This window comes from Herpailurus yagouaroundi, unplaced genomic scaffold, assembly GCF_014898765.1.
Source record: "Herpailurus yagouaroundi ecotype Mexico unplaced genomic scaffold, PumYag 141, whole genome shotgun sequence".
Classification (NCBI taxonomy): Eukaryota; Metazoa; Chordata; class Mammalia; order Carnivora; family Felidae; genus Herpailurus; species Herpailurus yagouaroundi.
Window position 1 is genome coordinate 10,760,932 of NW_024412396.1, and position 25,001 is coordinate 10,785,932.

The following is a 25,001-nucleotide window of genomic DNA, read 5'->3' on the forward strand; positions in this document are numbered from 1 at the left end:
TTCTGAAGTTTGAATTGTAACGTTCTGACCAAATAGCAATACAGTATCCATTTTCAGTAGATATTAATTTACCTGATGGTATTAAGCATTAAAAGCTTAAATATGTATGCTATTAAAGTTATAATTAATAATTTTAATTAGATCTTTATCACAGTGGTACCTTAGCACCTTTACTTCCAGTACTCTTTTCTTTGACTCTTGAGTGTGCATAAACTTTCTTCAGATTTTTTATGGTTTTAAGATAGTCTTTCAGCAGGCTTTCATTGTCCATGTTGATAATTTTTTCATCAGTTATGTATGTCCATCATCTTAGTACATATTTACTGCAGGTACTCACAACACATGCTACTAGCTAATGATCTTTCATACTCAGCTATTAATCACTAGTTTTTACTATACATTTTATCACCACCAAAAGACTTCAGCATTTTTTCTTATGTTATTAAAACTACTTAATGCATATTAACAAAAATAAAGCATTTACAGCCTTTCCATTTTAAATTGCTTTTGTGTATATGTGTGTTATTTTTCTATTTTTGATCATAAGTTTACTTAGTTGTTTTGGTAACTTTTTTTTTTAATTTTTTTTTTTTTTAACGTTTATTTATTTTTGAGACAGAGAGAGACAGAGCGTGAACGGGGGAGGGTTAGAGAGAGAGGGAGACACAGAATCTGAAACAGGCCCCGGGCTCTGAGCTGTCAGCACAGAGCCTGACGCGGGGCTCGAACTCACAGACTGTGAGATCATGACCCAAGCTGAAGTCAGACGCTCAATCGACTGAGCCACCCAGGCGCCCCGGTAACTTTTTATTATAATTTCAACTTGGAGGATAGTTGCAGGAAGGATAAAAGCTTTTGTATATTCTTTACTGAGATTTACCCTCAGGAAGCATTTTGTCCTGCTTCCTTGATCTATTTGATGTGTGTGTGTGTATTGAGGTTTATTGTTTTGAGCCCTTTGAGATTAAATTGGAGATGTTGGACTCTTTCTACCATTAAATACTTCATTTTGTGAGAACAAGAACATTCTCTTAAATACTAACAGTACAGATACCAAAATGAGGAAATTTAATGATGGTGTAGTACTATTATTTAATATACAATCTATGAGCAAACACTTAGGTTTTCAACGTCTTTCTCAATAGTTTTCTTTATATTTCCCCATTATTCCTAATTTTTATTTAGTTGCAGTAGTAGTGTATAAGTGCTTTTTTATTTTTTTCACTTAGTTGAATTTTTCCATATTGCTCCATAGTATTTCAGTTAATACCTTTACTTATTACATTGTTTTCCATTTAACAAATTGTTTTAAAACTGGGTGGCTAGGCTTCTAGGTTTTTAATTTTGCTATCATTTTTTTATTGCAGTGGCCAATTTGCATGAAAGATTGTTCTTTTTTGATTATTTTCTTTTTTAAATGTTTTATTTTTGAGAGAGCATGCGAGTGAGCACGGGGAGGGGCAGAGAGAGAAGGAGACCTAGAATCTGAAGCAGGCTCCAGGTTCTGAGCTGTCAGCACAGAGCCTGATGTGGGGCCCAAACCCACGAACTGTGAGATCATAACCTGAGCTGAAGTCAGACATTTAACATACTGAGCCACCCAGGCACCCCTAGGTCATTTCTTTAGGGTAAAAATGTTCAACAATTGAATTCCAAAGACTTAAATGACTCGATATTTATTATTACTATAGTTATTTTAGTGTTAATTTCTTAACTATGAGCACTGTGAGGAAGGAATATACCAAATTTGTATTTATATTCTGAAATTTTAGCACATTACCTGATTTCAGTTAGTTTAGTAATAATATTCCTTGAATTAAATGTTTCTCATACATGATTTGTCTTACATAGTCACTTAATTATACACATGGTCCTTGACTTAGGATGGTTCCGACTAAGATTTTTCAGCTTTATGATAGTGCAAAAGCAGTAGCACATTCAATAGAAACCATACTTAGAATTTTGAATTTTGGTCTTTTCCTGGGCTAGTGAGATGTAGTACAATATTCTTGTGATGCTGGGCAATGGTAGCAAGCTGCAGCTCCATTCAGCCATGCAGTCATGAGGGGTAAACAACCATTCTTTGCCCACAAAATCATTCTGTTTTTCACTTTCAGTACAGTATTCAGTACATTTCAGAATATTCATCACTTACTAATAGCATAGTCTTTGTGTTATGTGAATTTGCCCAACTGTAGACTAATGTGTTTTGAGAGCATTTGAGGTAGGATAGGCTAAGCTATGATGTTAGACGTGTGAGGTATATTAAGTGGTTTTTTGATTTAATGATACATATTTTCAACTTACAATGGGTTGAGCAGGATATAACCCCATCCTAAGTTGAGGAAGTTCAGGAAGATAAGAATTTTACTGAATCTAATATCCAATGTTAATTGATATTATAATTAATACAGGATTTTATTGTTTCTTTTTTAAAGATACATAAAGTAATGGTGGTATTTACATTCACCACATCTTAAAATCACTAAATACAGTAATTTGTCTTTAATTTTTGTTGTTATTCCACAGAGAAACATGGGCCTAGGTTCTCTTCTTCTTCACTTGCAATGGTTCATATATTTGCTTCTACTCAGCCTTTTGTATAATGTACCTCTTTTCATTTGGTGTCAGTCTTGTCCTCACTTCTATTGAAGTGGTGCATTGGCTTTGGGTCGTATTTATAATCTGCTTTCAGTTGACTTAACTCACGGTAGTTTGAGCTATTTTAATCTTTAGAGCTATTTTAGAATTTCCTTGTACTTTCATATAACATTGCTTTAGTTTTTAGATTCATGTATTAGAATATTTGAACTCTAAGAAAATTGAAGAAATTCTATTTTAGAAGTTTTTAGGTCTGTAAATTTTAATTTTTTAATTTATCGCTTAAATGTTTAGTTTCTATACCTGTGATCTTAAAAAGATAAACATAGTTTACAGTGAAATTTTACAGAAACAGTGTTGGACCACAGCTATACTTTATGGATTTGTGTGTATATATGCACAGTATATGTCTTAGCTCACTCCAAAGCTAACTTTATATAAGTTATTCATAATATCTTTTTTTTCCAAGCAAGGCTGGAGCACTTTAGTGCAACTTAATTTTCCTAAAAATTATTTTCATTGTGTAAGCTGGACTTGAGTAATTGTCGTCTTATGTTTCAGTTCAGTAAGCATTAGCTAATAACCTGCTAAACACTTAAAGTCTGTGCAGAAAGTTGTTGAAGGATATAAAAAAAAGAACACACATCCCCTTAAAGAGTTTAAATGGTAGTTAGAGAGACCATACCTTGTGCTTGGGGCAGTGTTAAGAAAGTACTACTAGAACAATTTAAGGAAGCATAGTTAAGGGCACATGGTTTGTTGGAGCCAGACTTCTGGGATTTGAATCCAGGCTCTGTCATTTACTAGCTGTGTAAGTGTGTAATCATTCTGCACTTCCAACTAGGAAAATGGAGATAAACATATTTCTTGGGACTGCTATGAAAAATCAGTTCATATTTATTTATAGCAGTGCCTGACGCATTAGTAAATTTGTTAAATAAAGTATGTACTCTATTTTTTGATAGTAGCACTTAAATATAAATATTAAAGGAATACAGGCTGAGCTTTTACCCTAGAGTTTATAGTTAATTTCACAAAGCTTCATGAAGAAAGAGGTACGTCACCAGTTTGGGGTATTTTGGTTGGCTTTAAAGAAGGAGAAAAGATTTTAGGTGGGGAAAATCATGTTTACAGAGGCATAAAATTGTTACTAAGTAAGGTGAGAGATGATAGGAAACTGCCCTTATTTTGGGGATATTGTGAAATAACACTGCATTTATAAAAATCTGCTAAGTTGAAGAGCTAGTTTAAATCCAAAAGCAGTTAGTTAAGCAAGGCCTGAGGAGTAAGGAAAGTTGTGTTGGATTTCAGGTTGCAGGTAGGGAAGTGATTGGCCTCACATAGTCTAGGTGGGAAGCTGATGTATATACTCCGTTTATTTTTACTTATTTTTTTAAGTAAGCTGTATACCCAAAGTGGAGCTCGAACTTAGAACCCCAGGATCAGGAGTCACGTCATCTACCGACTGAGCTTCCTTACATATTCATTTTTGAAGTTAGAGAGCTACAGAAACCAAATGAGAAGTCAATAAAGCTAAAAGTTGACTCTTTAAGAAGACTAGAAAAGTAGACAAATGTCCTTCAAGATTAATCAGAAAAAAAGAGAAGGCATAATTAAATACTGACAATGAAAAAGGGAACATAATCACAGATAGATTAAAAAATAATAGAACATTGGGGCACCTGGGTAGCTCAGTTGATTAAGTGTCTGACTTCAGCTCAGGTCATCATCTCACAGGTCATGAGTTTGAGCCCTGTGTCGCGCTCTGTGCGAACAGCTCAGAGCCTGGAACCTGCTTCAGATTCTGTGGCTCCTTCTCTCTGCCCCTCTACTGCTCTTGCTCTGTTTCTCTCTCTGTCTCTTTCAAAAGTAAACATTAAAAAAAAATACTTAAAAAAAAGATAATAGAATACTATCAACAGTTTTATGTCAGCATATTTGAAAGTTTAAACAAAATTAACACAAACTCAGAAAAATACAGACAAGAAAGCTTTGAATAATCCCATAACTATTTTTGTTGTTTTTAAAAGAAGGAGAGTGAATGCAATGGGGGGTGAGGGAGGGAGAGAGAGAGAATCTTAAGCAGGCACCACATCCAGTTCAAACATGATGTAGGGCTCAATCTCACGACTCTGAGATCATGACCTGAGCCAAAGTCAAGAGTCAGACACATAACCAACTGAGCCACCCAGGCACCCCAGTCCCATAAGTTGTGGAGTAATAGTTTTATCTTGCACAAAAATACCAGGCTCAGATCATTTGATAGGAGACTTTTCAATGAATGGATGATTTCAGTGTTCTTCAAACTATTCCAGAAAACAGAAAGCAGGAGAATACGTTCTTTAATTCATTTTCTTGAAGTCATCTAGTCTTAATTTCAGAATCAGACAAGGATGGTATAAGAAAGGAAAATTATAGTCCTGTTTTGCTTAGGGGAGTGTACATGCAAAAATCCTAAATGAAATACAAATACAGGTCCACAGGCCCTTGACTGCAGTTTTGAAATCCAACAACTTCTGAAAACCAAGTTTTTTGTTTTTGTTATTTTTTTTCAAACTTTGCGACACAATCTGATTTGACCTGCTCTTGGTTGCAGAATCTTATTTGAGGCTATTTTTAATCATTGCTGATCTTATTTAGAGTAAATATCCATACAGTTCACTGCAGAACTGACCCACACTTTAATGGGGTTACATAATTGACAGTTTTTATACTGTACATTATGGCTAATGACTAAAAACTTCCAAATGCTAAAACATATTTTCCTCAAGGGTTTTAGATAAGGGATTTTGGACATATAATAGCAAAAAACATGCAGCAACAGTGTATGAAAGGCATTTTATAAATTTAATAAATTCATAGAAAACTATATTATGAATAGATAAGAACCTTAACTTGGAAAAAAGGTTTCTACAAATAAACAATTGAAATCTGCCCTAAATGGGGAAATGGACTCTCTTTTCAACCAGGAACAAGATAATGTACACACTGTCACCACTTTATTCAGTATTATGTGGAGGTGCTAGTCAAAGCAATAAAATAAAAAAATTAAATGCATGAATATTAGAATGGAGGAAGCAAAATTGTCATTATTGGCTGATGTGATTGTCTATGTAAAAGCCATAAAGGATCTACAAATAAATTAATGGTAGTAGAGGAGTTAACAGAAATAGTTTGAGTAATATCAGTTACCAAAAGTCAGTTGCTTCTCTGTATATTGGGAATAAATAGTAAAAATAATTGGAGAAGATACTAGTTACAGAAGCATGGTAGATTATCCAGTGCCTGGGAGTAATTATAACGTGTGCACACCACTATGTGGAAAGGTATTGAAAAACAGTGAAAAAGATCTAAATAAATGGGGAACTCTAGTGCTTTCCTGTCCATGAATATAGCATATTATGAAGAAGTCATTGCTTTCAGACTAATCTCTGGATTCAGTGTTTCATTCAGAGTGTCAGAGTTTTTCAGGTTACTTCACACAGTGTTTTTAACCCATGTATGGAAGAGTAAAGAGCCTAGAATAGGACACTTCTTTAAAAAAAAGTTTGTTTATTTTTGAGAGAGAGCAAGAGAGGGGCAGAAGGAGGGAGGGAGGGAGAGAGAGAGAGAGAGAGTGAGAAACCCAAGCAGGTTCTGCTTAAACCCATGAATTGCGATATCATTACCTGAGCGGAAATGAAGAGTCAGATGCTTAACTGAGCCACCCAGGTGCTCCTAGAATAGGCCACTTAAGAAGAAAGGCAGAGGTGGAGTGGTGGTGATGGGTGTATGTGCTTATTTTATCAGATAATGTAAAACTTTAGCATGTAAGACTGGTATTGGCACAGAGATAGGCATATTGACCAATAGAATAGAAAAGTACACCTCAAAACATCTAGTCTTCTGTCTTGGAACTGTTATTCCAGTATGGTAGCCAACGGGGTTATTGAAATGTGGCTTATCTGAATTGAGATGTGCTAGTATAGAGGGTGAGGAAAGGCCTCCCTGAGAAGTGTCATTTTAAGTCAGATATGATGGGTTAATAGGACTTAACTAGTGGAATTGTTGGATGGTTGGAAGACTATTTAATGCTGAATGAATAGAGTGTTCATGTTGTGAGAGGGAATGTGGTATGTTCTTTAAAGAGGTCACTGTAAGTGGTCATTAATCTAAGGAAGGTACTGGCATACTTTCCATAGTCAGGTAGTATTTTAGGCTTTGCAGGTAATGTAGCCTCTTATAACTGTTCAGATCTGCTGTTGCAGTATAAACACAGGCAGCAGGCTGAATTGCTGACCCTTAGTTCTGTGGGAAAGAGTAGTACAAGGAGAGACTCGCTAGTTGGGACTAGACTTGGACCTTTTTAGCATTGTTAGACATTTCTGTTATTTAGCTTTGAAGTGATACACTAGACAGTGGATGGATTTGAAATCACTTGGTTTCCATGTGGTGAATGGGTTGAGCCATGGAAGACCAACTAGCATATTACAGTAATCTAAATAAATCATGATGAAAACTTTTGAGTAGTTGGAGTGGGAAGGGAGAATGATGGCAGTGGAGGGAATGAGATGGATTTAAGAGTACCTAAAATCTCTAAGATTTGATGGTGTATTGTTTGGGGAGAAAGAGTGAGAATGGTAAATGAGATAGGAAAGATACCTTCTTGGTTTCTGGCTTATGCAGCTTTAACAGTGTTGATGCTGTTTATGATGTAGAACATTAGAGATTTACCAGGTTTAGAGTTGGGGAGTGGAAATTATAACTTTGGTTTTAGAGTTCAAGTGGAGATGTTAATTTGGCAGTTAGATGTTCTCACAGGAGAGGTCTGAGTTGGAGATACATATTTAGGACACACTGAAGTAGAGATGGCAGATGAAATTGACCTTGGGGAGTACAGAGGAGCGCCTACCAGAGCCTTGAGGAACTGCCAGTGCTGAATGACTAGTCTTTTGTTCCATTATGGTGGATTAGTTTCTATATTCATTTTTAAATTAAATACTCTTATGAATTCTGAACCCAAGTTTATACATTTCTTTGTTTTTTTTCCCCCTCTAAGAGGAGAGGTCATTCTGTTTATCTTCGTTCTTTGATTCCAAGATGGGAGCTGTAGTCTTAAAAACCTTTTTTCAGATTCCTTAATACCTAAAAAGTTACGACTTTTGGGCGTTAGTGGCATCTAAGGAAGATCTGTTTCTCTTAAAGTGGACTTATTTGTCATTCCTGCCAATCAAAGAAGGCTTTATGTTTGATCGTCCTTTATTCTCTGCTCCAAAATGAGTTTAGTGTTAGTTATGAAATCAAAACCTTTTAAGACATTTCTTGATTGCAACCATCAGAATTTATATCATACACATAAATATTTCTCCATAAATGAAATCTCAAAAAACAATACTGTATACATTATTTTGATTTTCTAGTCCATTACAGTGAAATAAAGAGGTGCTGGTTGTGACCTACTGAATTGATTTCATAACTTACAGGTGTTTGAAAAAGTGCTTTAAGACCGTGAACTGAATGAGAAATTTGAGTTGCATTGGTAAAATTGCCAGTTTTTAATACACTTATTCAATGAAATGAGGTATACCTGTGATCAAGCCAGTTTGGTTTTTCTTCAGTATCTATTTCTGTTACGCTAGCTTGACTCAGATCGGAAATAGTAAATTATTTGTTGAATTTTATGGTGCATTAGAGTGAGTTGGTATTTCAGCTTCTTTTAATACTGTTTTTCTGTCTTGTTTCCAGGTCCTGAGTCCTTTCATCCTCTTAATTATATTAGTGACTACCAATTCCTCTTTTATTCTCAAATGTTGCTTCTAGTCTATATTCTTCTCCATGTATTTTACTGCTTCTTTCTTACTAAACCTGATTCTGAGATAATGCCTTAGAAGATTCTGCTGCTTTAGCCCTTGTAATACGGTTTGAGGAAGAATACCAAAATAGGCATGTTACCTTTAAAAAAAACCAAAGAGGTAGATGCCTATGTATGTAATGAGTCACAAAATGTTAATTTAATATTAATAAATAGTGAATTGATACCTGCTATTAATACTTTAGATTCTTTTGAATGTAATGAATCTTAGGTTTAGTTTTTACTTCTAACTTGTAGAATCTGTCTTAATTAAATAAAGTACTTTTAAATATACTGTTAATCAAACAGTGGTGGCCAGAATTTTTTTTTTGATTTATAAATTGTTCATTCCAGATATAAGAATGAGATATATATCTGCATTGAACTGTTTTGTCTGTATCAAAATGCATAAGTTACAGGGTAAGTTTGCCTTTCACTTCTAGTGTGTATCCCTTAACTTGTTGACAGTTAATTTGATGGACTATCAGTGTTCACATCTGAGAAAAACTGAAATTCTTTAAAGAATTTTAATTAAGGCTAAATAAAAATTGGATGCTAAAAAGCTTACTGTAGAAAGAACAATACTTTTAGATCAGATACAGATAGAGTAAGCTTAGACTTTGTTTAATGAGCAAGGTCATTTAACAGAGCCTTGAACTGCTTGAAAGTTTCAGGTTTTCTATTTTATACATATTTTGGGAAAGTACCTTAGTTTTCTTGTTGGCAGAGTACCCATTATATTGATTATTATCTTGCAGATATTCCTTAGGGGAGAGAAAGTGTCGGTCACTCTTGTAAAGGTGATATATTCAGAAGAAAGGGAAAGCTGGTTTCCCAGACTCTCCTCAATCAGCATCTTTTCTAGACTATGTATCTTGATTTGGGACTGTACCCATTTGTAGCCAGGGAACTCTGGCCGGGAGAATAGAGTTTATGGTACTAAATATAGGCCTGAGCCTTTATCCCTAGAACTTTGGGTGGAGTTGCCTTTCCCCCAAATTGGGTAATTTGTTAAGGGATGAAAACCATAATATCTGTTACAAGGAAGATTTATATCTTGTTTATAATACATTTTTATGGCCTGATACAGTATGTTGACTGTTGTCAGTTGAAGTCAGTATGAGTATGTGGCTTTGTTTTTGTAGTGGTGAAAAAGAACCCTTTATGTGTGTGTGCTTTTTTTTTTTTTTTAAGTAATTACCATTTAGTTTTGACTTAAGGAAACTGTCAATTTATTCAATGAACATCTTATTGAATGCCCACTATGCTTGAGCGCTGTTTGAAGTTAAGGGTACAGGAATGAATTGGTGTGTGGGCTCTGCTGTCAAGGAATTCAGTCTAGTAAAATTTGTTGTTGAAAATTAAACATTTTATACTTACATTGAGATTTAGCAGAACCTATGGTTCTTTAATATTTCCATTCTCATTTGGAAAGCATTTGGTGAGGTGTTCTTTAGTAACCATTTCAATTGCTTTCTTACTGGCTACTGGCTAAATTGGTCTATGCCTGATTATTTACATGAAGTTCCTAAAATTTCTCATAAAGTTGGTGACGTTTCTGGTGCCAGATACATCAATTTATGACATTACATAGGTGTGGATATATTATGTGAGTATTTCTGTTTATGTTTTACAGCTTGCTATTTATTTGTGCTGTCCATTTGACCATGATTTTTAACTTTTCAAATTCATATTGAAAAGTAACTAGATGGGTAAGGTTTTTTGTTTTTTTGTTTTTTTTAATGTTTGTTTATTTTTGAGAGACCGCATAAGTGAGGGAGGGGCAGAAAGACAGAGGGAGACACAAAATCTGAAGTAGGCTCCAGGGTCTGAGCTGTCTGTACAGAGCCTAATGCAGGGCTTGAACCCACAAATTGTGTGATCATAACCCGAGCTGAAGTTAGGATGCTTAACTGATTGAGCCATCCAGGGTCAGCCCCTATACGGGTCAGTTTTTAAAGTATATTTATTTTACTCATGTGTTCTAATGAGGCTTAATTTAAATACTTGTATCATTGGTGTGCTTTTTTTTTTTTTACTAACTTAGAAGCAAATGGAATGGCACCTGGATTGGTCATTTGGTTAAGTGTCAAACTCTTGATTTTGGTTCAGGTCATGATCTCCCAGTTTGTGAGATTGAGTCCCCAAGCTCCGCGTCAGACTTTGTGCTGTCAGTGTGGATCTTGCTTGTGATTTTGTCTCTCTCTTTCCCTCTGTCCCTCACATATGCTTACTCTTTCTCTCAAAAAATAAATAAATAAATTTAAGAAAATTAAAACGTAAATTTCTCCAGTGTGGCATTCTTTTCAAACTTTTTTTCTTTGCTTTCATAACAGCATATTTTGTTTTTTGTTTTTTTTTTTTTAAATTTTTTTTTCAACGTTTATTTATTTTTGGGACAGAGAGAGACAGAGCATGAACGGGGGAGGGGCAGAGAGAGAGGGAGACACAGAATCGGAAACAGGCTCCAGGCTCCGAGCCATCAGCCCAGAGCCTGACGCGGGGCTCGAACTCACGGACCGCGAGATCATGACCTGGCTGAAGTCGGACGCTTAACCGACTGCGCCACCCAGGCGCCCCATAACAGCATATTTTGAATGTTTAGCAAAAACTGGCATAGCACAAATTCTGAAATTTTGTTTTTTAATTTTTTTAATGTTTATTTTTGAGAGAGAGAGTGCGAGCAAAGGAGGGATAGAGAAAGAGGGGGGACGCAGAATCTGAAACAGGCTCCAGGCTCTGAGCCATCAGCACAGAGCCCAATGCGTGGTTCACACCTGCAAACTGCGAGATCATGACCTGAGCTGAAGTCAGACAGACACTTGTCTGACTGAGCCGCCCAGGCACCCCTGTATTGAAATTACTCTTAATTCTACAGCACACTGATTGTAATTGTTAGAATATGTTAATATATCAAGGAGTCACTTAATTCTGTTAACATAGAAAATTAAAGCTTATAATTTTCTATCCGTGGTCCGTTGTTACTGTTCTAAGACTTACGGGTAATTTTACAGGGCTGTCATTTTTATGTACTCCAAAATTTGGTATACTACAAATTGTCCCACTTTAATCCTAGAGGAGTTATTTCTGTAATAGATATAGTTTTATGATTTCTAACTCTAATGTTTTCTTGTCATCTCAGCTGATGTTGTAAAGGAGTCCTCGAGTAAAAATGACTTAATTTATGAGTGTGAAAAGAAAAACCCCAAAAGACTGCTTTTTAAAAATAGTAATTTTTGATGTTTCCAATTTTTAAGGACAAAATATAAGTGTAACAAAAGTGATGTGAGAGTATCTAACCTTATCCATGTGGAAGGTAAACTTCGAACATTTTTTATAAAGTAATTGTTTTGAGCTTCAGGGGAATTGTTCTTAACCTTTGAAAATTTGAGGAAAGGTTTGGGTATTTTCCCTGGAAAAATGCACATGCACAAAATTTTAAGGGTTTCATATATTTTCTAAAGCTGTGGACTCTAGCTTAAGAATCTCTGTTGAGGGGCGCCTGGGTGGCTCAGTCGGTTAAGCGTCCGACTTCAGCTCAGGTCACGATCTCGCAGTCCGCGAGTTCGAGCCCCACGTCGGGCTCTGGGCTGATGGCTCAGAGCCTGGAGCCTGCTTCCGATTCTGTGGTTCCCTCTCTCTCTGCCCCTCCCCCGTTCATGCTGTGTCTCTGTCTGTCTCAAAAATAAATAAACGTTAAAAAAAAAAATTAAAAAAAAAAAAAGAACCTCTGTTGATAATGAGGAAGGAAGAAGACACACTGAAAAATTTATCTATTGATGCTCTGATTGACAATCGTGAGAGTAACAAAGTACCTAACAGATTAGTTGTGAAGCAAAAGAAAAATCAGTGGTTTTAAAAGGAAGTGCTGGGGGGCTTCTGGGGGGCTCAGTCAGTAAGTGTCCCAACTCTTGATTTCGGCTCTGTTCATGATCTTGTGGAGCCTGCTTGGGATTCTCTCTCCCTGTCTCTCTGCCTCTTCCCTGCTTGCTCTTGTGCTTTCTCTCTCAAAATAAATAAAAATTTAAAAATAATGGAGTGGTGGATATAATAGAAAACATATTTTTATGTGAATACAGTTAATAATATGTGTTTGAGGAAACTGGGAGGAAAGCCATCCATTATTTATTTTATTTTATTTTATTTATTTATTTATTTAAAATTTTTTAACGTTTATTTATTTTTGGGACAGAGAGAGACAGAGCATGAACGGGGGAGGGGCAGAGAGAGAGGGAGACACAGAATCGGAAGCAGGCTCCAGGCTCTGAGCCATCAGCCCAGAGCCCGACGTGGGGCTCAAACTCATAGACCGCGAGATCATGACCTGAGCTGAAGTCGGACGCCCAACCGACTGAGCCACCCAGGCGCCCCAACCATTATTTCTTTTAAATAGCTAGATGTTTTGCTAGGACCCTCCCCAGATGATTCCATGTTTATTTTTTGGTTGCTGAAGTTGTTAATGGCGTTAATAAAATAACTACCAGGTAGATAATTTATATTGAAATGCTTTATAGGAAGATGGCATCTTAGAGATGAATCATTGCTAGAAACCAGTTTGTCTGTTAGTATGAACAAGAACCCAGACCACATTTATTTATCCTCAGTTACTGTCTCTTCCTTCTTTTTGCTGAGTGGTAGCTTAAAGGGTGTGAAAGAGCCTTCACAATATCCCTGATTTCCAAAGTGTGTTTATACTCTCAGCTAGCACCTACAGCTTTTATAGACTTTTTGAAAAAGGATTGAAGAAGCGTTCGGGGAGTCCTGGCTTCCATTTAAGGCTTTTCTTCTCTTTTTCTTTTCTTTTTCTTTTTCCCTTTCCCCTTTTCCCTTTCCCTTTTCCTTTTCCATGCCCAATGTGGGGCTGGAACTCATGGCCTTGAGATCAAGAGCAGACACTTACCTGACTGAGCTGCCCTAAGGCTTCTTTCTTATACTGACGTTAGTGTGTGATATGATATAATACTTACTCCTGTCACCTAAAGTAATCACTTTGTAGTAGTTTTATCACTTTGTAGTTTTTTTCTTACTACACTGTAAGCTTTTTGAGGAAAGTTCTGATTATCATTCATCTCTGTGTACCTTACAGTACTATTTCTCAATCTTGAGTTACCTATTGACCTTTTTTAAAGTTAAAATTCTCACACTTCCCAGAAATCTGTCTCTAGCTATCTCCCAAACTTGAGTCCTTCATCCTTGTTTTTATTAGCCTAGCACGATTGTTCTCAACCAGGGTCAGTTTTGCCCTCCAGGGTACATCTGGCAATGTCTGGAAACATTTTTGGCTGTCACAACTGGGGTAGGGAGTTGCTACTGGTAGCTATTGGGTAGAAGCCAGGGATTCTGCTAAACGTCTTAATGTTTGTGGCACTCTCCCACAACAAAGAGTTATACAGCCCAGAATGTCAATAATATGGAAGTTGAGAAATCCTGTGTAGCAGAATGTGGTCTTTAAGGAAATTCCTGTGAGATTCTAGAAGTCAGTCATTCAAGGCATGTTTGTACCTGCTCTTTATGAAAGGCAAGATTTCCTCATAGGTCATAGATTTTACTTCCCTCTCCTTAACATGATTGGATGAGAATGTATTTTCAGGAAGGAGCTACTGTGGGCCAAAGCTACATGCAATTGCTGTTTATCCTACTCAGCTGATCTTTATTCTGCTATAAAATACATTGCTTACATTTCATTGTCCTAGTCTTTAAAAATTTTTTTTAATGTTTATTTTTGAGAGAGATGGAGGGGCAGAGAGAGGGGAAGACACAGAATCCAAAGCAGGCCCCAGGCTCTGAGCTGTCAGCACAGAGCCCAACACGGGGCTCCAATCCACAAACCGTGAGATCATGACCTGAGCCGAAGTTGGGCCCTGAACTGACTGAGCTACCCAGGTGCCCCCATTGTCCCAGTCTTAAATTTGTCATAATTTCTTACTTGGGTTATTGCAGTGATCTTTTCTTTCTTCTTTTCTTTTCTTTCTTTCTTTTTCTTTTTTTCTTCCAAGAGACCATGAGCAGGGGAGAGGGGCAGAGAGAGCGAGAATCCCAAAAGGCCCCATGTTTAGCACAGAGCCCAATGTGGGGCTTGATCCCATGACCCTGGGATCATTACCTGAGCTGAAATCGAGTCGGTTGCTGAACCAAATGAGCCACTAATGATCTTTTTCAAAATAGCAATTTTAATATGAGATAATTATAGGTTGACATGCTCCTATAAAATAATGCCAAAAGATCTCATACACCCTTTGCCCAGTTTCCCACAAATGTAACATCTTGCAAAAATTGTAATACAGTATCAAAACCAGGGTATTGACATTAATATGATTCACAAATCTTAGTTGTCCCTGAGTTTACTTGTACTGTGTGTGTGTGTGTGTGTGTGTGTGTGTGTGTGTGTGTGTGTGTTTAGTTCTGTGCAGTTATTCACATGGGGTAGGTTTGTATATTGACTACTGCAAGGTGCAAAACAGTCTATCACCAACAGATCTGGTGTCTTTTTATAGCTATGCCCTCCCCTCTCCTCAATCCCATCCATAACCCCTGGCAACCACTAATTTGTTTTACACTTTCTCATTTCTTAATTTTGCCAGTTCCAGAATATTATATATAAATAGGATCATACCATATGCAACTTTATGGGATTGACCTTTTTTTTTTTACCATGATTCCCTTGAGATTCAGTCAAGTTGTTGCCATAAATCTATAGTTTGTCCTTTTTTTTTTTTTCCTTTTTTTTAAATTTTCCTGAGTAATATTTCCATGGTGTGGATATACCACAGTTACTTAACCTGTTGATGGATATATGTTCTTTCTAGTTTTGGGCTACTATGAACAAAGTAGCTGTAAACTGTAAAATTTTATACAAATTTTGTACAAATTTTTATATAAATACAAGTTTTCATTTCTCTGGGATAATGCCCAAGAGTTTACACTGGGTCATTTGGTATTTTCATATTTAGTGTTAGGAGAAACTGCCAGCCTATTTGCCAGAGTGGGTGTACCATTTTAGATTCCCACTAGCAGTGTGTGATGGATCCAGTTTTTCCACAGCTTCATTAGCATAGGTGGTACAGTAACTTACGTTTCTATGTCTCCTGTTTCCCATTGCTTCACACTGTTGTTTTATGTTGCTTTCTGAGGAATAATACTGAAATAGAAATGCCTAATCTGTTTCTCTGCAAAATATGTTTTGTGGCCTCTGTGTAAAGTTCATATTTCTTAGGGACATACCTGAACCCCTTTGCAGTGTGGTCCTTACCTTCCTTTCTATCCACATTATTTGTGCCGGCACATTCCAGGTGTACTGAAATAGGTGTTAAATAGATGCAAAACAGTAGCTGTCTTAGAGTTATTGTGACAGTTAAGATTATACATGTAATATTACCAAGTACATAGTGTATAGCAGTAAATAATTGGCAGTTTCTAGTGATTTCTGAGTTCTTATGCTGACATATGGTAGGCACCCAAATGTTCAGATGAGAAAGTAAGTGACCTACAGACCAGATTCTTTTCTACATTCCTGAAATATCCCTGAACTTCATCTCTTTTTAAGTTCTGCCTTTTGAAGTCTGAATTTAAGCCTTGCATCCAATTATTTTGACACTTAGTCACATACTATTTTTTATGTGCTGTTTATTAAATGATAGGCAGTTAGATTTGTTTTCTTTATAATAACATATTTCTTGAGAGCATTAACCTTACTTGCAGCAATTTTTGTGTTTTGCACAATACCTAGCATGATGCTGTGCACATGGTGCTCAGTTCTTATGCACTATTGAAAGTACATCACCTTACATCCAAATGAATTCCTATAGAGTTGGCTGTTTAATTCTTCTTGTAATTTTATGATGTGTAATAATTATTCTGTGCAAATCCTGATTTTATAGCTTAGGTACATGCATATAGTGACTTTTATAAATAGATCTGCGGAATTAGGTATAATGAAACTTCGCATAAACTAGTAAGTACACCAACAAACAGTACTTTGTGTATTTACTAACAAATCTTATATGGTAAAAGCTTTCTTTGGTTCCTGTTTGTAATTCTGTGTGCTTCTGTCAGTGTTTACTGAGCATCTATTTATCATGTACTATCACTGTATTTTGTCAGTACAGGTACCAAAAAAGGGAAAAATGGACAGTTTCTCCATAGTATTTTGGAAGTAATACCAACAGGGCTTCTTGTGCAATTGCTATGGAGAGTAAGGGAAAAGGGAAAAATCAAGATTGACTCCAAGATTTATGGTCTAAACCAGTGGATAGATTTACTGAGATAGTGAAGACTAGGGTGAAAGGTTTCAGACCAAAGGGAATCAAGATGTCTGTTTTGTGCTTTTTATGTTTTATGTTAAAATATCTAGGTCGAGATCTCAGTGAAATTATAAAGGTTACATGTATGAATCTGGTACTTAGAAGAAAAGTTGTCATTGTCAGGATGTAAGGAGATTTACAGCTAGGGATTAGATGAATTCACCTATGGGTACAGTATAGTCAGAGAAGAAAGGGGAACTCAGAACTGAGTTTGAGTAAACCAGGAAGAGTTGTTGGCAGGTGAAACTGAGAAAGGAATCCTTTGAGCCAACAGTAGTGAAATGGGAGCTAAGAGAGCAAGTGTTTAAAGAAGTAGTCAGGAAAGAATGTTACTTAGAGCTCAACAAGGATGAAGAGAATTGTTTCTTTTTAATTTGGTAGTGTGGAAGTATCTAATCTTAACAAGAAATTACATAGAATAGAAGAGAAAACAGAATGGAAGAGAAAACCGGATGGAAGAATGGGATGTGAAAAATAGTAGACGTAGATGGCATCTCCAAGAAGTTTTGCTGTAAAAGGGAGTAAGACAACTGAAACTAATACATAACACTGTGTGTTAATTAACTGAAATTAACATAACTTAAAAAGCCAAGAAAAAGAAAAGGAACAAAATTGGGGTAATAGCTAGAAGTTAATGTGGAATCAAAAGGGTTTTCATGTTTGTTTTCAAAGATGACAGGTGGTAGGGGGTACCTGGGTGACTCAGTCAGTTAAGCCTTGACTCGTGATTTGTGCTCAGGTCATGAACTCACCTTTCATGGGTCCTGAGTTAGGCTCCGCCCTGAAGGTGCGGAGCCTATTTGAGGTTCTCTCTCTCCCTCTATCTCTGTCCCTTCCAGGTTCACTCGCTTGCGCTCTCTCTCTCTCTCAAAAATAAATATTAAAAAATATATAATTAAAAAAATAAAAATGACAGGTATTAGAGTATTTATATGTTCAGAAGAATGACCTGGGGAGGGACAAATGTTATAGAAGAGAAGGGGTAGAGAATTAGTGGTAACTCTTTGTATAGTTCAAAGAATTTAGCCTTGAAGACAACTCCAATGTTAACATTGCTCCTTTAAAAAAAAAAAAGTCATTTTCCTGTCCTTTTATTTTCAACTCTTAGGAGATCCTTTGTTTCAGTGGCATGTGTGTAATTGGGTTTAATTTTGTACCAAGTCTGAGAGTCTTTTATAGTTAATCTTACTCCATTTATATTTATTTTTGTAAGTTTCAGTTTGCTTTTTTTCTTGTTTCCTATTTTTATTCTACATTAGTAGGGAAAAAAGGGTAAGAAAGAAAAATGAAGGAACTGTTAGTGTGCCACTTATTTTTGTCATTAAATATATATTGAACCTCTATTTTACTTATCTTTTTTACCTTTCCTAATAGTCTATCATAATATTTTGTCATGCATTAGCACGATTACATGATCTCTTATCTTTTCCCCTTATCTTTTAGAGTATGTTGAGGCTTTTGGTTCTGGCCTATTATCTAGTTATTTTTACATTTTGTAGCTTTAGCCACAGAATTGTAGGTAATGTTTTGTTATATAGCCACACCACTGTAACTTAGAATTAGTTCTGTGTGTTTAACTATATACAGTGTTCATTCTTTTTTCCAGAACACAAATTCTTCACATATAAGTTCTTTATTATCAGTGCTATTCATCATGTGTTTTAAGATTTTTCAGGAGTTTGCTGTAATTTAAATACTAATTATTACATATTTGAAAACTTTAAAAAAGGTTATTGTTGGTTGTTACGCACATCTGATTTGGCATACTAGCTAAGTAAAGAATTCTTGACAATCTTTTTCCTGTTAACATTCCTATAGGTGAATCTTCTGACTTCTAGTTTTCCTGAGAATTTTAAAGCTAGCCTGATGTTTTCCCTGTACTGTTGGTTCTTGATTTCTTCTGTCTGGATGTTAAGATTCTTTGAAGCTTACTGAGTTGAATATGATATATCTGTAACTTGATGGTTCATTCCTATTTTTTATCGTTGTTATTACATGATGAGATCATTTAATTTAATCTACATTGGTGTTCATTATTTCAGAAGAGATCTCAAATCCCTTTGTACTTTCTTTTTTACAGGCACTATACTAGATCTTTGGAGTATGTTGATGAACAGAGCAGATAAAAACCCCTGCCCTTGTTTGGAGCTGAAATTATAGCAGGGGGGCACCAAAAGATATAATAATAATATAATAAAAATACATGAGTAAAGTATGTAGTGTTGTGGGTAGAAACATCAGTATAAGGGATTGGGAATACTGGGCAGGAGGTAGAAGACAGGCATTAAAATTACAGTTTTTAATACAGTGTAGGTAGAGGTAGGCCTCATTGAGATGGTAAAGGGAACAGCCAGTATAAGAGTCCTAGGTCAGGAGCATGCCTGATTTATTAAAACAAGTTAGCCATGTGGATGGAGGAAGGGAGTAAGTGATGAAAAAAGTAGAGGGAAATGAATTCAGAATATAAGAGACCAAGTTCAAGGCATGCAGATTTGTATATGGCTTTATAGGCTGCTGTTTGTGTAGCCACTATCATTCTGGCTGCTTTGTTGAGAATGGTCTGAGAGGATGGTGATAGGACCAGGGGGAATGGATTGAAGCAGTTGATATAATAATCTAGATGTGCGAAGTGATAGCTTTAAGAAATAGTTAGATTCTATATCTAATACATGTGCTTGACAGTTGGAAGTAGAGTATGAGAGAAAAAGAGGGATCAAGGCTAAGACCAAGATTTTTATAGCCTGAGCTACTGAAAGGTTGGAATTGTCAGTATCTGAGGGATAAGGCTGCGTTTGGGGAACATTTTAAAGAAATCAGAAGTTTAGCTTTGTACATTTTTTTAATGTTTGTTTATTTTTGAGAGAGTGAGCATGCGCGCATGGGAGGGGGCAGAGGGAACAGGGTACAGAGGATCCAAAGCAGGCTCAATGCTGACAGCAGAACTCCAGATTGGAGCTCAAACTCACAAACCGTGAGATGGTCACCTGAGCCTAAGTCAGATGTTTAACTGACTGAGCCACCCTGGTGCTTCTAGATTTGCACATATGAAGAACGATATGTCTCTTAGAAATTCAAGTGAAGATGTCCAGTACAATGTTTTAGAGGAGTCCAGAGTTCAGGAGAAAGAGCTGAGCTGGAAGTACTTGGGTTATCAGCAATTGGATGACAGTATGAAGAGGGCTGGGACAGATGTTGAGAAAAAAAAGATGGTCAGGGACTGAGGCCTGGGATATTCACAGCATTACAAGGCTGGCTGAAAGGGACCAGCAGAGGACACAAATAAGGGGAGAGTGAGTGAGGTCATACAGGTGGTGTTCTGAAAGTCCAGTGAAGAGAGTGACTGCTGAAAGGTCAAAGAAGGTGAGAGTTGGGAACTAACTGTTGCAAAACAAAACCTTGATAAGAACAGGTTTATGGAGTAATGAGGGTGATAGACTAATTTGAGTACATAAAAGAGGCAATGAAAGAGGAATTGGAGACCTCTAGTCTATATGACTTCTGCAGAGTTTGTCTGTAAGAGAAAATGGCATTATGGGGCAAATAGGAGAAGATGATTGAGACTTTTTAATGTGAAAGTAGAAGGGGTGCCTCGGTAGCTCCTTCATTTGGGCATCAACTTAGCTCAGGTCATTATGTCATAGTTCGTGGGTTCAAGCCTTGCGTGGGGCTCTGTGCTGACAGCTCAGAGCCTGGAGCCTGTTTTGAATTCTGTGACTTTCTCTCTGTCTCCCCTGCCCTCCCTCTTTCTCTCAAAAATAAATAAACATTAAAAAATAAAATACAATGGAAGCAAGAGTAGTTTTTGGAGTGTGTCATAGGAGTGATACAGTAGATGAGGGATCTCTGATGATGTTTTTCACTTTATTCTGATCTTTTCAATTGAATCTTCACTAAAGAGGTTTTCATTTCTTTAATGGGTTTTTTTCTTCAGTTTCTTTACATTTTGCTTCCTCTTGTCTCATTTTCTTGATGTGTTTTTTTGTTTGTTTTCCTCCCAAGAATCCCATCTTAAGAGAGTAGAGAAGACCAGATATTCTTGTTTCCTGGATTCATTCTTTGAAAGCCAAGTTAACTGCTTTTTGCTATTTTTTTTTCTTTGGTTGGTTGTTTACAAATGAAGCAGTTGAGGCATTATGTTTTTTAAGTGTTATTAATTACAGTAGTTATTTGACAGTGTTGCTTATTAGATGCCCTTCTTTGTTGTGTTGCTGATCTTCGTGAAGCGGGAGCACAGCTCCTGGAAGAAGCTATTTATATACCGTTTCCTGGTCCTGTTTTCTTACACTAATGATAGTTTTTAATATCTGCTGGACATTTAATTGATAACATTGTTTACATTATTTGTGAATGGGATATTTATTTTATTGCGGACATTCATTTGTAGCAGACATGACATGAGATTTGCCTAAGTGGCCAGAAAAAAAAGATGGTGGGCATTTGCATTTAAGCAGAAATGAGGATATGTGTGACTGTAGTATGAATTAAAAATTGGGTTATCGTAAATTAGATGTTTTCCTGCTGGCGTAATTATTTAATTGGGGCTGCCATTTCTGACAATGCTTCTTTAATAGCTGTGGAAATAAATTAGCAAATAACCATACTCCTCTTTTTTTTCTTGCATTTCAGAGAATCTTGATGGCATTTTTTATAGCAATTGTAATCATCTAACCTTAGTTTAACTTAAAACATTCGTTTTTGAATTGGTATAAATTTATCGCTATAGATCAGCAACTCTTAACCAAGGGGTGTATATCAGAATTATGTAAAGTTTTTTAAAATTCACATGTTTTAAAAGAAATCCTTGAATTCTGACGATTAAGAACTATCTCTATTAGAAAAAAGGAATTGTATATATTTTTATTTATCATAAAAGCTAACACAGGAATGTCTAATCCAAAACTTTTTCTGCATAGAATTTCCTTTTATATCCATGTCAGTTAGTAGAAAAATTAGTAAAATCACAGAACTTTTTACCCCTTTTTCCTCCTAATGTATATGAATTAAAACTTGAGCTGTCAGGGCAGTTCTGTGTTAGTAAATTATCCCTTTAGAGTTTGCCAGAAATTCCATGCTATAAGACATTTAGCCTTTCATTACCTTAGAGTACTATCCCTGAATCTTGGTATAACTACAGAATTAAATAATTTGCCCTTGAAATTTTACAGACCTTGGGGGATGTTCCCTGAGCATAAGCCACAGAATCAATCTACCTTACTTTGCTTCCTGTCTTCACCCTCCCAATTTCAGTCAAGTATTCAGTGCTTACTAGATGAAGTTTACACTTCATTTTTTCCTCCTTTGTTATGATTCCAAGGATAAGGGGTGGAATATTTTTAGAGTCATCTGAAAGTTTAGATTGATTCCTAAAGGGCAGTATTAAAAAGAGGATTTCTTAAGAATTGACTGGAACATTTAGGACCAACCAACTTACTTTTCTTACAACTGTGTTCTTTAAGTGGCCAAGATGTATTAAGATCTTTGTATCACTTCATTCCTGTTGCTCCTACCATAGGCTAGACATTGCTATTTTCATTAATCTACCTAAGTATAATCTTTTTCATTGTTGTATTAATTCTTTAAAGAAAATACATTCATTTTTGCCTCAGTTTTCAGTTTTCTAATCAAATTTTGCAGCTGATAGTTTGCAGGCTAGAAAGAGGACTCTGCCACTATCCTATCTCATTTTTGAAATTACAGTGTCTTCATTTCCACTTCCTTGCATAATGTTCTGCTTTGGTGGTGGTGGGAGTGGAAGGATTATTTAAGGAGTAAGGATCTACACTACCGGTGGGTTTAGGTCTTGACCCAGATCAAACACTCCAGTGCTTTCTTGGCAATATCCTAGATACCTAGTTACATTGTATATGATTTGTACACACCAGGTTTGTATATAATCCCTATCACCATTGAGATATAGTACATGTGGATTTACAAATTGGGTTTCATGAGCTCTGGAAGTTTGCTAGGTGGAACAGCCTAAAATTGAAATGAAGAAAGGACTTAGTTAATTATTTAAATAGCCAGAGACTTGGAAGAATACATTGGGGGATCCATCCAAAGGAGAGACTCCTCCAGGAGGAATGGGAAATTAAGATGAGGAGTATTGCTTTAGGGATAGAAAGCTCTCCTACGTCTGCCATTCTCCCCTTTTCTGATAAGAAATGTTATGTTTTTATCCTATTTATAAGTCAGTAATGATACTTATGACAAATTTGAATAGATCTATGATTTATAACAGAAAATAAAAGTTCGTAGGTAAACTAAAAAGGGAACAAGGGCTGTCAATAGAAGTGCTCTGACATCTTGGATTTCTGAAAATTTACTTATCTTCATATATTTTAGAGATTCTCAATGGGGGATGCATAATAGAATTATCTTTGGTGATGCCTGTAGTATCCTACTCCAGAAAAACTGACTCAGAATCTCCTCAGCAATTCTAAACCTCCATAGGTTTTTCAGATGTTCACTTCTTGGTTAAGAACCCATTTTCTCCCAGTGCTATATTGAAGTTAAACTCTAAAAATCAGTATTTCATTTTGTTTTTACTATTGTGAAAGTGTTTTATCAGTTACTTAAGAAAACTATTTTAACGTTTAAGATATAGTCAGTACATGGGAAGAAAATGGGAAAATGAGAAAAGACAAATGATGGGACTAAAAGTCATGAAGTTACATAGCTTCATTGTATAATCAATAATTAAAGTTATATTATGTTTTTATAAATATACCTATATGCGAAAAACTCGCTTGGACCTGCCCTAAAGACCAAATAGAGTTAGTAAACCACACCTAAACTGAATTAAACATTGCTCACTTTGAGCTTTTCCTTTGAGTTGGTATTGAAAAATGACCTTTTCGGGGCGCCTGGGTGGCGCAGTCGGTTAAGCGTCCGACTTCAGCCAGGTCACAATCTCACGGTCCGTGAGTTCGAGCCCCGTGTCAGGCTCTGGGCTGATGGCTCGGAGCCTGGAGCCTGTTTCCGATTCTTTGTCTCCCTCTCTCGCTGCCCCTCCCCCGTTCATGCTCTGTCTCTCTCTGTCCCAAAAATAAATAAATGTTGAAAAAAAAAATAAAAAAAAAAAAAAAGAAAAATGACCTTTTCTAATTTCCCTACCTATCCAGTTTCCTATTATTTTCTAGAGGGAACATTTTTTTCTAGTCATATTTCCTCTGTTCACTTTTTGTCTCTTTCCGTTGCTCAGGTTGATGCTTCTGGCAGAATTTAACTGAGTCCCATATTGATGGTCATTTTAGTTAGATGTGGCTTTTAAATAAATCTTTTGATACAAAATGTTTATTTACATTGCTTAATACTCATGCTATTTTGAAGGAAATTAATTTTAATAGTTTTAACTTGAATATGTTTTCTTATAGCAGAAAAAGAAAACTAAGAACTTCAATCCACCAACACGTAGAAATTGGGAGAGTAATTACTTTGGGATGCCCCTCCAGGATCTGGTGACAGCTGAGAAGCCCATACCACTATTTGTTGAAAAATGTGTGGAATTTATTGAAGATACAGGTAGGATAGAAGTATCATTGCAGAGATTTAATTTAAAATTTCACTTTTGCTGTACCAACAGTTTGTCAAATGTTCATGATTCATAAAAGCTAAGTTTTGAAACAGATGTGTAGTTCTCATTAGGATTGATTGTGTGGAGTGTTCACTCTAGACATAACTATCTGATATTTGCAGAAAACTTTGTTCTTAGCCATTAATGCTTTTGTTGGACTTCTGTCTAATAAATGGGTAAGTTGAATGCTAAAATGTTAAACTTCTCTCTGGAATTTAGAATAAGTTGATGATTAAATTATGCTACTATTTAATCATAGTTAACGATTTAAACAGGTAATTTGAAAGTTTTGAATATTTTTTAAGTCTAGTACTATTTTTATTACCCATTTTACATATGAATATTTGTTTTAAATTTCATAGCAATATTTATAAACGTATGAAAGACTGCTGATTTGAGATGTTACCATTTATTTGTTAGCACTAGCTATGTGGTTTATATGCTGTATTTTTAAATATTTTTTGAGAGAGAGAGAATGGGAGTGGGGAGGGTCAGGGAGAGAGGGGGACAGAAGATCTGAACCGGGTTCTGCGCTGACCCCAGCAAGCCAGATGCAGGGCTTGAACTCAGGAGGGACTGTAGAGATCAAGACCTGAGCTGAAGTCAGGTGTGTGCAGATATCCTCGCTATTTTATTTTTTTGTTTTTGTTTTTAATTTTTTTATATCCTCACTATTTTAAAAACAAGCCTGTGGTAT

The 25,001-nt window shown here is 36.0% G+C and overlaps 1 protein-coding gene across 5 annotated transcripts in view; it reads left to right on the forward strand.

Annotated features, from left to right (window-relative positions):
• ARHGAP5 (Rho GTPase activating protein 5) overlaps positions 1-25,001 on the forward strand; it is an 81,627-nt gene that overhangs the window by 17,379 nt on the left and 39,247 nt on the right. For 4 of the 5 annotated variants that reach the window (XM_040476888.1, XM_040476887.1, XM_040476890.1 and 1 more), the window contains exon 3: positions 24,105-24,252. In XM_040476888.1, coding sequence (XP_040332822.1) covers positions 24,105-24,252 — 148 coding nt within the window. The remainder of the gene's footprint in view (positions 1-24,104; positions 24,253-25,001) is intronic. The other variant, XM_040476889.1, reaches the window with a different exon arrangement.